Below are 15,562 nucleotides of genomic sequence, written 5' to 3'. Positions count from 1 at the left end.
AACTGTCATCATGATTATATTCCACAATACTTAGGAGAATTCCAAGGAACTTGTGGGTAATTAAAGGACCAATGGAGAACAATACTTAGCTTAGAACAATAGGGTCATAGAGAATCATCTAATTAAAGAGGATTTTAGAATTTTCAGGAGATAACATCTATCTACTTGTGTATCTACTCTATCTCTTATCTCTAACCTTAGTTCATTGCATATGAGATGGTCGACCACATATATACAGAAGAGGGGGGTGGGGGGTTTAGGGTACCCTCAGTACTGTTTACTGATAAAGAAGGAAATGGGTCGACTGAAGCCCCTATGAGGATAGAGTTGCTATCTTCAAGTAGATAAGACTGTGATAAGATAATATAGAACTCCTTTTTTTTTTTTTTTTTTTTTTTTTTTTTATACTTTGTCGCTGTCTCCCGCGTTTGCGAGGTAGCGCAAGGAAACAGACGAAAGAAATGGCCCCCCCCCCCCCATACACATGTACATACACACGTCCACACACGCAAATATACATACCTACACAGCTTTCCATGGTTTACCCCAGACGCTTCACATGCCTTGCTTCAATCCACTGACAGCACGTCAACCCCTGTATACCACATGACTCCAATTCACTCTATTTCTTGCCCTCCTTTCACCCTCCTGCATGTTCAGGCCCCGATCACACAAAATCTTTTTCACTCCATCTTTCCACCTCCAATTTGGTCTCCCTCTTCTCCTCGTTCCCTCCACCTCCGACACATATATCCTCTTGGTCAATCTCTCCTCACTCATTCTCTCCATGTGCCCAAACCATTTCAAAACACCCTCTTCTGCTCTCTCAACCACGCTCTTTTTATTTCCACACATCTCTCTTACCCTTACGTTACTTACTCGATCAAACCACCTCACACCACACATTGTCCTCAAACATCTCATTTCCAGCACATCCATCCTCCTGCGCACATCTCTATCCATAGCCCACGCCTCGCAACCATACAGCATTGTTGGAACCACTATTCCCTCAAACATACCCATTTTTGCTTTCCGAGATAATGTTCTCGACTTCCACACATTTTTCAAGGCTCCCAAAATTTTCGCCCCCTCCCCCACCCTATGATCCACTTCCGCTTCCATGGTTCCATCCGCTGACAGATCCACTCCCAGATATCTAAAACACTTCACTTCCTCCAGTTTTTCTCCATTCAAACTCACCTCCCAATTGACTTGACCCTCACCCCTACTGTACCTAATAACCTTGCTCTTATTCACATTTACTCTCAACTTTCTTCTTCCACACACTTTACCAAACTCAGTCACCAGCTTCTGCAGTTTCTCACATGAATCAGCCACCAGCGCTGTATCATCAGCGAACAACAATTGACTCACTTCCCAAGCTCTCTCATCCCCAACAGACTTCATACTTGCCCCTCTTTCCAGGACTCTTGCATTTACCTCCTTTACAACCCCATCCATAAACAAATTAAACAACCATGGAGACATCACACACCCCTGCCGCAAACCTACATTCACTGAGAACCAATCACTTTCCTCTCTTCCTACACGTACACATGCCTTACATCCTCGATAAAAACTTTTCACTGCTTCTAACAACTTGCCTCCCACACCATATATTCTTAATACCTTCCACAGAGCATCTCTATCAACTCTATCATATGCCTTCTCCAGATCCATAAATGCTACATACAAATCCATTTGCTTTTCTAAGTATTTCTCACATACATTCTTCAAAGCAAACACCTGATCCACACATCCTCTACCACTTCTGAAACCGCACTGCTCTTCCCCAATCTGATGCTCTGTACATGCCTTCACCCTCTCAATCAATACCCTCCCATATAATTTACCAGGAATACTCAACAAACTTATACCTCTGTAATTTGAGCACTCACTCTTATCCCCTTTGCCTTTGTACAATGGCACTATGCACGCATTCCGCCAATCCTCAGGCACCTCACCATGAGTCATACATACATTAAATAACCTTACCAACCAGTCAACAATACAGTCACCCCCTTTCTTAATAAATTCCACTGCAATACCATCCAAACCTGCTGCCTTGCCGGCTTTCATCTTCCGCAAAGCTTTTACTACCTCTTCTCTGTTTACCAAATCATTTTCCCTAACCCTCTCACTTTGCACACCACCTCGACCAAAACACCCTATATCTGCCACTCTGTCATCAGACACATTCAACAAACCTTCAAAATACTCATTCCATCTCCTTCTCACATCACCGCTACTTGTTATCACCTCCCCATTTACGCCCTTCACTGAAGTTCCCATTTGCTCCCTTGTCTTACGCACCCTATTTACCTCCTTCCAGAACATCTTTTTATTCTCCCTAAAATTTACTGATAGTCTCTCACCCCAACTCTCATTTGCCCTTTTTTTCACCTCTTGCACCTTTCTCTTGACCTCCTGTCTCTTTCTTTTATACTTCTCCCACTCAATTGCATTTTTTCCCTGCAAAAATCGTCCAAATGCCTCTCTCTTCTCTTTCACTAATACTCTTACTTCTTCATCCCACCACTCACTACCCTTTCTAAACAGCCCACCTCCCACTCTTCTCATGCCACAAGCATCTTTTGCGCAATCCATCACTGATTCCCTAAATACATCCCATTCCTCCCCGACTCCCCTTACTTCCATTGTTCTCACCTTTTTCCATTCTGTACACAGTCTCTCCTGGTACTTCCCCACACAGGTCTCCTTCCCAAGCTCACTTACTCTCACCACCTTCTTCACCCCAACATTCACTCCTCTTTTCTGAAAACCCATACTAATCTTCACCTTAGCCTCCACAAGATAATGATCAGACATCCCTCCAGTTGCACCTCTCAGCACATTAACATCCAAAAGTCTCTCTTTCGCACGCCTGTCAATTAACACGTAATCCAATAACGCTCTCTGGCCATCTCTCCTACTTACATAAGTATACTTATGTATATCTCGCTTTTTAAACCAGGTATTCCCAATCATCAGTCCTTTTTCAGCACATAAATCTACAAGCTCTTCACCATTTCCATTTACAACACTGAACACCCCATGCATACCAATTATTCCCTCAACTGCCACATTACTCACCTTTGCATTCAAATCACCCATCACTATAACCCGGTCTCGTGCATCAAAACCGCTAACACACTCATTTAGCTGCTCCCAAAACACTTGCCTCTCATGATCTTTCTTCTCATGCCCAGGTGCATATGCACCAATAATCACCCACCTCTCTCCATCAACTTTCAATTTTACCCATATTAATCGAGAATTTACTTTCTTACATTCTATCACATACTCCCACAACTCCTGTTTCAGGAGTATTGCTACTCCTTCCCTTGCTCTTGTCCTCTCACTAACCCCTGACTTCACTCCCCAGACATTTCCAAACCACTCTTCCCCTTTACCCTTGAGCTTCGTTTCACTCAGAGCCAAAACATCCAGGTTCCTTTCCTCAAACATACTACCTATCTCTCCTTTTTTCACATCTTGGTTACATCCACACACATTTAGGCACCCCACTCTGAGCCTTCGAGGAGGATGATCACTCCCCGCGTGACTCCTTCTTCTGTTTCCCATTTTAGAAAGTTAATACAAGGAGGGGAGGATTTCCGGCCCCCCGCTCCCGTCCCCTCTAGTCGCTTTCTACGACACGCGAGGAATACGTGGGAAGTATTCTTTCACCCCTATCCCCAGGGATAATATACATATATATATACATATACACACACACACACACACACACACACATATGCACATACACACACACACACACACATACATATATATACATATGAAAAATGTAAGAACAATTTAGAAACAAACTTTTAGCTTGAAATGAATGAAAAAAAAAATGAATGAATGTCACATAATGGTTCAACCTCTGGCTATGGAAAAGGAAATGTACAATTTATTCACACAAACGTCAATAGCAGTTCTCATCAATTTCACCACTGTGTCAGTAAGCTTCAATGTCTAAGCTACATTTTTCTCCAACTTCACTATTTTCTTGTCAAAAACACCATGCATGAAAACTATCACTCCATTAACACAACTATAAACATTTACTTCCCCTTTAAAAGTTCTGGGGAAGTCTGTCTCGATACACTGCGGCGAGGCGACGCGACGCTGACACAATCACTGTCACAATATCACTTCTGCCTCCTCAAGTCAATCTCTCAGCCACAGTGCAGGCCTTCATCGTCGAAATCGGTCTTCTTCCTCATTTGCCGAACCCGTCCTCCAGCGCGCTCTCCACCCAGCACCTCGTCCACGTCCTGAGAGAGATGAGTGCGGTTCAGCAGGGCCGAGCCTTTGCTGGTGTGAAGGTGGCAACGGGAGAGATCTTGAGTGTGGCAGTTATGGTCCTCCAAGATCAAGTCTGAAGAAAACGAAGAGAAGGATCTTGCAGTTGTCATCAGTTTCAATCTGAAGTATACTAAAAGAATGCACTGTGCTGTAGCATGGAATAACACAGACTAATCCCTGCGTTTCAAAGCTCGGAACTTCGTCGACGAAACACTTCACAACAATTCTATTCCTCCTATCCCCCCAAAAAAGGATAGTAAAATGGAATAAATGTATATACCCAAAATTCATTTGATAGATAGATACTTTGACAGTTTTATTAAAAAGTTATACATGGATAGATATACCCAAACTTCATTTGATAAATAGATACTTTGACAGTTTTATTAAAAAGTTATACAAAGATAGATATACCCAAACTTCATCTGATAGATAGATACTTTGACAGCTTTATCAAAAAGTTATATATAAATAGATATGTACATGATATATAACCATTGTGTTCAAAATTAAATAACCTGTGTATCTTTGATGACGAATGAACGATTCAGGGAGAGAAAACAGCATGATGAACAAAACGAAACGACCATTGAGAGACCAACACAAAATGAATGATGAAATCAGAAAAAAAAGAATGATACATATTGCACCTGAAACTCACATCCTTTCAATAATGAATGCATGAATAACAAACGAAGAACACGAGAACATCAATTATAATGTTATACAGGAGAGGCAATGATAATAATTAGTACTTTTAATGCAATCCTCATTCCAATCCCCACACACCACCTACCCCACCACACCCCACACATCCCCCACACACACCACCCCATCATCACCCCGCCACCACCTACCCCACACCCCACACATCCCCCACACACCACCCCATCATCACCCCGCCACCACCTACCCCACACTCCACACCCCACACACACCACCCCATCACCACCCTGCCACCACCACCCCACACTCCACATCCCCCCACACACCACCCCATCATCACCCCGCCACCACCACCCCACACCCCACATCCCCCCACACACCACCCCATCACCACCCTGCCACCACCACCCCACACTCCACATCCCCCCACACACCACCCCATCATCACCCCGCCACCACCACCCCACACCCCACATCCCCCCACACACCACCCCATCACCACCCTGCCACCACCACCCCACACTCCACATCCCCCCACACACCACCCCATCATCACCCCGCCACCACCACCCCACACCCCACATCCCCCCACACACCACCCCATCACCACCCTGCCACCACCACCCCACACTCCACATCCCCCCACACACCACCCCATCATCACCCCGCCACCACCACCCTACACACCACCCCACACTCCACACTCCACACCCCCCACTCCCCCTCTCTCTAATAATTAAGAGCCAAGAATAAATCCATACTGCAAATGTTGATCAAAACGAATGCCAGTGCGATGTCTGGCAGCCTTAATTAGCATCATAGATTTAGAGTGAGGTGGTTAGCATAGATTTAGAATGAGGTGGATAGCATAGATTTAGAATGAGGTGGTTAGCATAGATTTAGAGTGAGGTGGTTAGCATAGATTTAGAATGAGGTGGCTCCACGATAGACGATTGCGAGGATAGACAAGTCGCGTATATAGAAAGTTGTATCACTTAGACATGCTCCGTGCGCAAGAACAGCAGGATATAGAAACAAACAAAAAACGGCAGGTGGTACACCACTTTTGATAGTATAGATAAGATCTGATGAGCTGTGGTTAATACAGGCATTTAGCTTTTAGCTTGTGAGTATCTCTTTGAGTATCTACAGATACTTTTCTTTTGCTGCATTGGTGGTGATTCCTTGTCTGTTGCTGTGGTTATATATATATATATATATATATATATATATATATATATATATATATATATATATATATATATATATATATATATATATATATATATATATATATATATATATATATCCCTGGGGATAGGGGAGAAAGAATACTTCCCACGTATTCCCTGCGTGTCGTAGAAGGCGACTAAAAGGGAAGGGAGCGGGGGGCTGGAAATCCTCCCCTCTCGTTTTTTTTTAATTTTCCAAAAGAAGGAACAGAGAAGGGGGCCAGGTGAGGATATTCCCTCAAAGGCCCAGTCCTCTGTTCTTAACGCTACCTCGCTATCGCGGGAAATGGCGAATAGTATGAAAAAAAAAAAAAAAAAAAATATATATATATATATATATATATACACATATATATAGGTCGTTGTAGATATCTTTTTCTATAGTTATGGATATCTTTTCATGGTCGTAGGTATCTTTTCATGGTCGTAGATATCTTTTTATTGTCGTAGATATCTTTTCATGGTCGTAGGTATCTTTTCATGGTCGTAGATATCTTTTTATTGTCGTAGATATCTTTTCATGGTCGTAGATATCTTTTTATTGTCGTAGATATCTTTTCATGGTCGTGGATATCTTTTCATGGTCGTGGATATCTTTTCGACCTATCTTACCTAATTCATCCTAGTTTCAGCTATGTATAATTCACTAAACTCCTCAGATTTTTTTTTCATAATATTTTTCCCCTCACCTATGTACACTCCAGCTGGGAAAATCTAAGACTTACTGGGGGAAAAAAAGGAAAATGAAGAAAATGATGAAGAAAAAGAAGAAAAATGAAGAAAAATGAAGAAAAATGAAGAAATTGAAAAATGAAGAAATGAAAGATAAAGAAAATGAAGAAAAATAAGGAAAAATGAAGAAAATGAAGAAAAGATGAAAATGAAGAATGAAGAAAATGAAGAAAAATGAGGAAAATGAGACAAATGAAGAAAATGAAGAAAATGAAGCAAATGAAAAAAATGAGGGAAAAATAAAGAAAATGAAAGTACACTGCATTCTATAAGCCTACCAGAAGGCCACCAACTTCCCTCTTCAGGGAAACCTCCAGCACTCATAAGTTTCTCGAGCAAATGGACACAAACGTTCATTTAATGAATTAAAAGTTGGTTTATTGACCACCACAGCAGGAGGAGGTCTTGCCTGCCGCTGTACTTCACGCTCTCGATAACAGATGGCGGTGTGGGTCTGCTGGCCTGGATGTTCCAGTCCACCACAACACAACCACCACCTCCCTCTTCTCCCTCCCTTCTCCCTCTTCTCCCATCCTCCACCCTCCTTTCTCCCTCTTCTCCCATCCTCCTCCCTCCCTTCCCCCTCTTCTCCCATCCTCCTCCTCCCTTCCTTCTCCCGTTTCTCCCATCCTCCTCCTCCTCCTTCCCTTCTCCCTCTTCTCCCATCCTCCACCCTCCCTCCCTTCCCCCTCTTCTCCCATCCTCCTCCTCCTCCCTCCCTTCTCCCTCTTCTCCCATCCTCCACCCTCCATTCCTTCTCCCTCTTCTCCCATCCTCCTCCCTCCCTTCTCCCTCTTCTCCCATCCTCCTCCCTCCCTACCTTCTCCCTCTTCTCCCATCCTCCACCCTCCATTCCTTCTCCCTCTTCTCCCATCCTCCTCCTCCCTCCATACTCCCTCTTCTCCCATCCTCCACCCTCCATTCCTTCTCTCTCTTCTCCCACCACCTCCTCCCTTCCTTCCTTCTCCCTCTTCTCCCATCCTCCTCCCCCCCTTCTCCCTCTTCTCCCATCCTCCACCCTCCATTCCTCAATAACCCAATTTCCTCTACCTTCTGTAACCACATATAACTTAAAGAGGAATACATTAGCTAATGGGTTATCTTAAATGGACTTCTCTCTTTCATTTATCTGTCTCTGATTATCACGGGAAATGTCAGAAAAAAATAGATGAAATAGTAAAATGGTATCCATACTCCATTTTTTTTCTTTATCCGTCTTCATATATTTGCGTTGCACAAAAGTTCCACCTAATTCTTTGTGACTCTGTGTATCTCTGTACAGAGTCCTTATATAGATGCCACAAGCTTCAATTACCAAAAACTAATAAGACAAAATCATGATGCTGAACTCTGTTAATACCTTCTCATATCTAATAACACTCATGTCTACCTTCACGTAAAGAGATTCTAAACCCTTAGCCCAAAAATGGAACTTAACCACTCACGTCTACCTTCCTATAAAGAGATTCTAAGCCCTTAGAACTTACGTTACATCGAAGACACAGTCACATAGCTAGCTCATCTTTTCTTGTAGGTCTGGGGCCAGGTTAGCTTCACTCCATTACCCTGAGTGAAGGAACTTTGATAAGCCAGAGATATTCGCATGATGTTGATGAAGATCAATTGGTACTCAAAATAACTCTTTTCTTCTGCCGTGTAGAAGAAGGTCGTCTAGAATGTCTCTCTCTTTAGCTACAGCAGAGAAGACACTGACTGAACATAAACCATCGGATTTAATGGTCATTTTCTATGGTATTTAGCTTTCATTATGACCCACAGTGGTCTAGAATGTCTCTCTCATTAGCCACAGCAGAGACGACACTGACTGAACGTAAACCATCGGATTTAATGGTCATTTTGTGCGGTATTTAGCTCTCATTATGACCACAGTGGTCTAGACGATGATGTATACGTCAGTTCCAATAGCTCAGTAATGGACAGCAAGTCATTAGACTCGTTAGCTTCATGGCTAATTTTGATGGATGATTACCTATGATCGCTACAGAGCGAAGATGCTGGACATGACCTGACCTTATCCCTTCTCTTAGATAGCGTAATTCAGGTCAGGTCAGGTCAGGTCAGGTCAGGTTAGCTCGATATTGGACAGGAGGTCATTAGACTCGTTAGCTTCATGGCTAATTTTGATGGATAATTACCTATGATCGCTACAGAGCGAAGCTTCTGGACATGACCTGACCTTATCCCTTCTCTTAGATAGCGTAATTCAGGTCAGGTCAGGTCAGGTCAAGACTGACCCTGTAGAGTAAACGCAGTAAACGCTTTATGTCTTGTTACGGGGGGTTGCCCATCACCTTCAGGAGAGAGCGGGGGAGACGCCCTTAGTAATGCACTGCTCATCCTTCGCAGTGCCGCCCAAGATCCTGGACTCCAACACCAGCATGGACACGGAGGTGCAGGAAGCTGACGAGGTGAGGCTCTTCTGCGGGGCCAGCGGGAAGCCGGACCCCACCTACAAGTGGAGACGGGAGGACTCCAAGCTGATCGACGCATATGGCAAGACAGGTGAGTCTAGCGGGGGAGGATAAGTGAGGGTGGGGAGAGGAGAGTTGGGGAGGTGAGGTGAGGGTGGGGTTGGGGAGGATAGGTTAGGGAGAGGTTGGGGGGGATAGGTGAGGTGAGGGTGGGGTTGGGGAGGATAGGTGAGGGTGGGGTTGGGGAGGATAGGTTAGGGAGAGGTTGGGGGGGATAGGTGAGGTGAGGGTGGGGTTGGGGAGGATAGGTGAGGGTGGGGAGAGGCGGGGAGGATAGGTGAGGGAGAGGAGAGTTGGGGATGATAGGTGAGGTTGGGAAGATATGGGGAGGATAGGTGAGGGCGGGGAGAGGCGGGAAGGATAGGTGAGCGTGGGGAGAGGTGGGGAGGATAGGAGAGGGTGGGAGAGGCGGGGAGGATAGGAGAGGGTGGGGAGAGGCGGGAAGGATAGGTAGGGGTGGGGAGACGGGTAGAGGGGTGTGGGGAAAGATGGTGGGGAGACGGGTAAAGGGTTTGGGGAGAAGTGTGTGTGGATGTCAGATGGGGCAAGTATTATTACTGTACATGTGTGTGTGCGTGTGTGTGTGTGTGTGTGTGTGTGTGCGTGTGTTTGTGTGTGTGTGTGTGCGTGTGTTTGTGTGTGTGTGTGTGTCATGTCATGCCAATAAGAACTGAAAAACAAACGCCTTTTGATCATGTCTCAACCTCCAAATGATCGGGCTATGTTTGAACAGTTCTTCTTCTTCCCTCTAGCTGCTCTCTCCTTTGTGCTCTGATAGACTATTCCCTTTGTAGTAGATCTTACTGAGTACTTGACTTCATGCAGTGGTGGTTTTGAGACAGATGAAAAGAGAAATGATCTCATTCCTAATTACCCCTTGTGACGCGATCGCGATTGGTGTAATCACTTCACCTCAAACATATAATCAAGTATTTCTCGAGGGTATTAAAGGCTAATTGCGGTAATTGCTATGATTCCAATTAACAGTCGAACTCAGTGATCTATTCATTCTATCTGATAAACTGTGACTTTGCTGTAATTATATATATATATATATATATATATATATATATATATATATATATATATATATATATATATATATATATATATATATATATATATATATATATATATATATATTCCTATGAGTCCACGGGGAAAATGAAACACGAAAAGTTCCCAAGTGCACTTTCGTGTAATAATCACATCATCAGGTGAAATACAAGAAAGAAATATAACTGTCAGTTGATATACAACGAAGACTATCATTTGGACCATGGCTTAATGTTGTGCATCGACAAATGAGACCATCATAATAGATTTTTTGAAAATGGCACCCATTCATATCCATTCCCGGATCATACCTATGATACATTCACAAACAAAAATCGAATTCACAAGATCCTGAAAAAAGAAATGTAAATTCATTGGCGTCTCTCGTTCTTGCATCAATTTTCGTCATATTCTGTGCAATATTTCTTTCCTTATCTGACTTGTGGGCAACTGACGTGCAAAAGACTGAGTGGCTCAAATTCCTCTGAAACGGTGTAATGAAACCTGCAGTGACCCTGTTCTGTTCATATGGGGCTACAGTCAATCAGGCGAAGTTATTTCGAGTTTCCAGAGTGACTGGAAAATCATACATATGTACCAGTGGTTCATTTGGAGTAGCAGAGGTGAATATCATACCTGATCTACGATGATTAAGCCCGTATGATTGCTAGTAATGAACGAAGAGCTTGACAATGTCAGTATGGGATCGGGAAATGTACATTATAATAGTACAACGAAATATCTAAAAATAGAACCCAAGGATTCTTTCCCCAAAATTTTGTACATAGTATGTGAACCCATTTGATATGTTTGCAATGTACATGTGCAATTCTAGTCTCATGGAAGGTGAGTAGACTGCGAAATATTCCTTTCAAATGCATCTACTTTTTAGTGAATGTCAGTGGCAATATGATAGCTAGATAATGAGCATATTTCAATCATTTCTATACTGAAAGGAAATGCAGTATAGAACCTTCCAGATCACTCCACTCTATAGCTATGCATATAGTGTTTCATCACACTTATACGAATAGACAACAAGATCAAACTATAAATGGCCCAAGGAGTCGAAATATCGCAAAAAAAAAGAAAAAGAAAATGGTTCTTCAGACCAGGAGCCATTTTGAGTTCTAAGATGACTTCTATATGGACAGCATTTCTTTCAGTGAATTCCTTGATCTTTAAAATGTGTTGTATCTGAAGGCACTAAGATCAAAGCTCCAGGTGTTTCCAGACCTGAGATTATAGCCCAGAATAATATTGGAATAGCGGCCAGTTTGAAATTCAAAAATGGTGTCCTGGAAAAGAAGAAAAAAATTCTCCATTCTGAAAGTCTAAAACCAACCAGAGCTGAATTCTATGACTGAAATCCCTCGAAGGTTAGAATGTCTACATATATCCCATTCCTCCTCTCCTATTGTTTACATTAGCGCTGCAGACACAATATTAGTACCTCCCTCCTCCTCCTCCATGCTAACCATCTCTCGGTTCACAGATCCACCACAATCCCTCATAGCTACTTGATACGTGTCTTCTTCGTCTCTCTCTCCGTCTTTCCTCAGAGCTGATGGTCGGCGGGAGTGAGCTGGTGATCTCCCACGTCTTAAGAGAACACGCCGGAGCCTACCTGTGCATAGCGAGCAACGGCGTTCTTCCATCTGTCAGCAAGCGGATCCTCCTCAGCGTTAAATGTGAGTTCGAAGCTTCATGAAGCCGCAGGAGAGTTGGAGACTGGAGGTGTGTCTGTGGCTTCGAGGCTGCTGTGAGTTCGAAGGTTCATGAAGCCGCAGGAGAGTTCGAGACTGGAGGTGTGTCTGTGGCTTCGAAGCTGCTGTGAGTTCGAAGGTTCATGAAGCCGCAGGAGAGTTCGAGACTGGAGGTGTGTCTATGTCTTCGAAGCTGATGTAGTTGAGAGAGTTGTTGAGTTCGAGGATGATGGAGTCTGTGAGTTCGAGGATGAGGGACTCGGGAGGTCGAGGATGATGGAGTCTGTGAGTTCGAGGATGAGGGACTCGGGAGGTCGAGGATGATGGAGTCTGTGAGTTCGAGGATGAGGGACTTTGTAAGGTCGAGGATGATGGAGTTTGTGAGTTCGAAGTTCATAGGGTCTAAAGTAACTTTAAACATTCCTCTTCTTATCAAACCAGTTATCATTTTAAGCCCCCCCAACAACAGTTTATATATATATATATATATATATATATATATATATATATATATATAAAGCCGTATGGTAGAATATTCTTCTCTGTTTCGTTCCACAGTCCAGCCCATGATACGAGCCAAGTCCGCACAGGAATGGGTCACATTAGGATCTACTGTCAAGCTGTCTTGTGTGGTGGACGCGTACCCGGAGCCCAGCATGGTGTGGGTAAGGGAGTTTGGCGAGCCTGTCACCATGGAGGTACGTGTATCATGACCTAGTTGTAAATCATAGGGAGGTGAGGGTTCGATACCCGCTGTCGCCACGCATGTCTTATGGTTCCTCTAACGTGTGTGTGTGTGTGTGTGTGTGTGTCTTAGGACTGTAGACTTTGGGGAGGTGTATTTGGGAGTAGTGTATTTAGATAAAATACTCTGGACTACATAAATGCAGCTGGGTGACAGAAGATACAAAATATGCATGAAAGGAATAAAGTTTATTTTAAAAACAAATCAGTTCTTTTTTTATCCAATGAAATATATATATATATATATATATATATATATATATATATATATATATATATATATATATATATATATATATATATATATATATATATATATATATATATTCTTTTTCTTTTTTTCATACTATTCGCCATTTCCCGCATTAGCGAGGTAGCGTTGAGAACAGAGTACTGGGCCCTTGAGGGAATATCCTCACCTGGGCCCCTTCTCTGTTCCCTCTTTTGGAAAATTAAAAAAAAAAAGTGAGAGGGGAGGATTTCCAGCCCCCCGCTCCCTATATATATATATATATATATATATATATATATATGTATATATATATATAACTTATTGTTTTACATTTCCAAATAGCAGTTCCCGATGTGGCCATGGTTCACCCTTGTGTCATATCGACTATTTAGAGAAAAAGACAACAACAAGAATAAATCCATCAAAAATAAAGTGTTTGCTCTCACCATGAACATCATAGCACCACAAAAAACTCTCTGATCCATATATAATCATTTCTTTCTAACATTACAATTCTTTCTTTACATCTCTCGTTATGCTTTCTGTTTCCACCCTCGTATATCAGTGGTCCTTCTTGGCCTTCTCTCTCTCTCTCTCTCTCTCTCTCTCTCTCTCTCTCTCTCTCTCTCTCTCTCTCTCTCTCTCTCTCTCTCTCTCTCTCTCTCTCTCTCTCTCTCTCTCTCTCATCGTGAATGACCCCCCCCCCAGTGCTTAACCCTTCATTATTCTCTTAATTATTCACTTTCTTTCTCTCGTGTTCTCTTCCTGGAACTCATTAAACTCGTCTCTCTGGAGTTCATTTTTATGTTTGTTTGTTTTGATATATCTGGCATCCAGGCTTTGTGGCTTTGTTTTATCAGGTGTATTTTGCGCAATACATATATATATATATATATATATATATATATATATATATATATATATATATATATATATATATATATATATATATATATATTCATGTGTGTGCGTTTGAAGATATATTCAAAGAGCTCTGAATTTTTTTGATTAGCTTTCATGTACATTAAAAGCAAAAGAAAAAATGATAACAACATAAAGGAAAAAGAAAAGAAATACTTTTGGACACCAAAACTAATCTTTGCCTCCGAGTATCAACATACGATTTGCGAATCACCTAATCTTACGATTTGTGAATCACCTAATCTTACGATTTGCGAATCACCTAATCTTACGATTTGCGAATCACCTAATCAAGATGAGCCTGATATCGACCACAACAATATCACCTTTCCTCCAATCACACTGCCAGTTTTGATTAGCCAATCTCATGACGTTTTACAGCCCAATTGATCAGGGAAGTGATTCACATGCAGGCAATGGTGTATTACCAATCATATCTGAAGGGAACAATGAGGTGTGTCCTTCGTGGCATTGATGGTACGATAGATCATATGATTACTACGTATGATTACCGAATGTAATTACTACGTATGATTACTGAATGTGATTACAAGTCATGATTACTCTTTGTGTGTAATGGGACAAGGGTTTTATATCCGTGTTGCATCATCACTTAACCTCCTACATGTATATACCATATACTCTTATGTTTGTGTATAGACACACACACACACACACACACACACACACACACACACACACACACACACACACACACACACACACACACACACACACACACACACACACACACACACACACACACACATACACATAGCCTAAGCTACGCTAAGTACCCATTTATCATCCAAACCTCAAAGCGAGGATGAACACCTGGGTTGAGTGTGTGACTTGCCAGTCGCTCCCAAGATTCGAACCCTCGCGGGCCCGACTCCGGGCGTGACCCGTGGTTACTCATGTTTTAGGTCATCTATGAGATAGTTGAAGTAGTAGTAGTAGTAGTAGTAGTAGTAGTAGTAGTAGTAGTAGAGAGAGAGAGAGAGAGAGAGAGAGAGAGAGAGAGAGAGAGAGAGAGAGAGAGAGAGAGAGAGAGAGAGAGAGAGAGAGAGAGAGAGAGAGAGAGGTGAGGAATTTTGAGAAAGGTGTGGGCGTGAGTAGGTGTGTGTGTGCGTGTGTGTGTGTGTGTGTGTGTGTGTGTGTGTGTGTGTGTGTGTGTGTGTGCATGTGAGGTGTAAAAGTGTGAGAAGGCAATTTAGAAAACACAACACTAGGCTTGCATTACAAGCAAGGGAAGCTCGCCATGAAAATATGTCGAAATACGAAAGGACAATATGAAGGAGTCTAGCGGAAGAAAAGAAAAAGAAGATGAAGGACAGAGGAAAAGGAGAAACAAAGGGGGAAGAAAAAGATGGTGGATGGCGGCGCTATACGAAGAGATAAAGCACAATAGCAAGAGACGTGGAAGACGGAACCCACCAACCCACCAAGTGCATGAAGCCATTTTGG

General features: G+C 42.6%; 1 protein-coding gene across 1 annotated transcript in view; it reads left to right on the top strand.

Annotated features, from left to right (window-relative positions):
- The window catches only part of LOC139746477 (limbic system-associated membrane protein-like), a 290,094-nt gene that overhangs the window by 244,266 nt on the left and 30,266 nt on the right, over positions 1-15,562 (top strand). Inside the window, exons 4-6 of the mRNA XM_071657746.1 lie at positions 9,312-9,467; positions 12,055-12,183; positions 12,757-12,896. Coding sequence (XP_071513847.1) covers positions 9,312-9,467; positions 12,055-12,183; positions 12,757-12,896 — 425 coding nt within the window. The remainder of the gene's footprint in view (positions 1-9,311; positions 9,468-12,054; positions 12,184-12,756; positions 12,897-15,562) is intronic.

The sequence above is a fragment of the Panulirus ornatus genome, chromosome 65 (assembly GCF_036320965.1).
Source record: "Panulirus ornatus isolate Po-2019 chromosome 65, ASM3632096v1, whole genome shotgun sequence".
Classification (NCBI taxonomy): Eukaryota; Metazoa; Arthropoda; class Malacostraca; order Decapoda; family Palinuridae; genus Panulirus; species Panulirus ornatus.
This window is presented reverse-complemented; position numbering and strand designations above follow the sequence as displayed.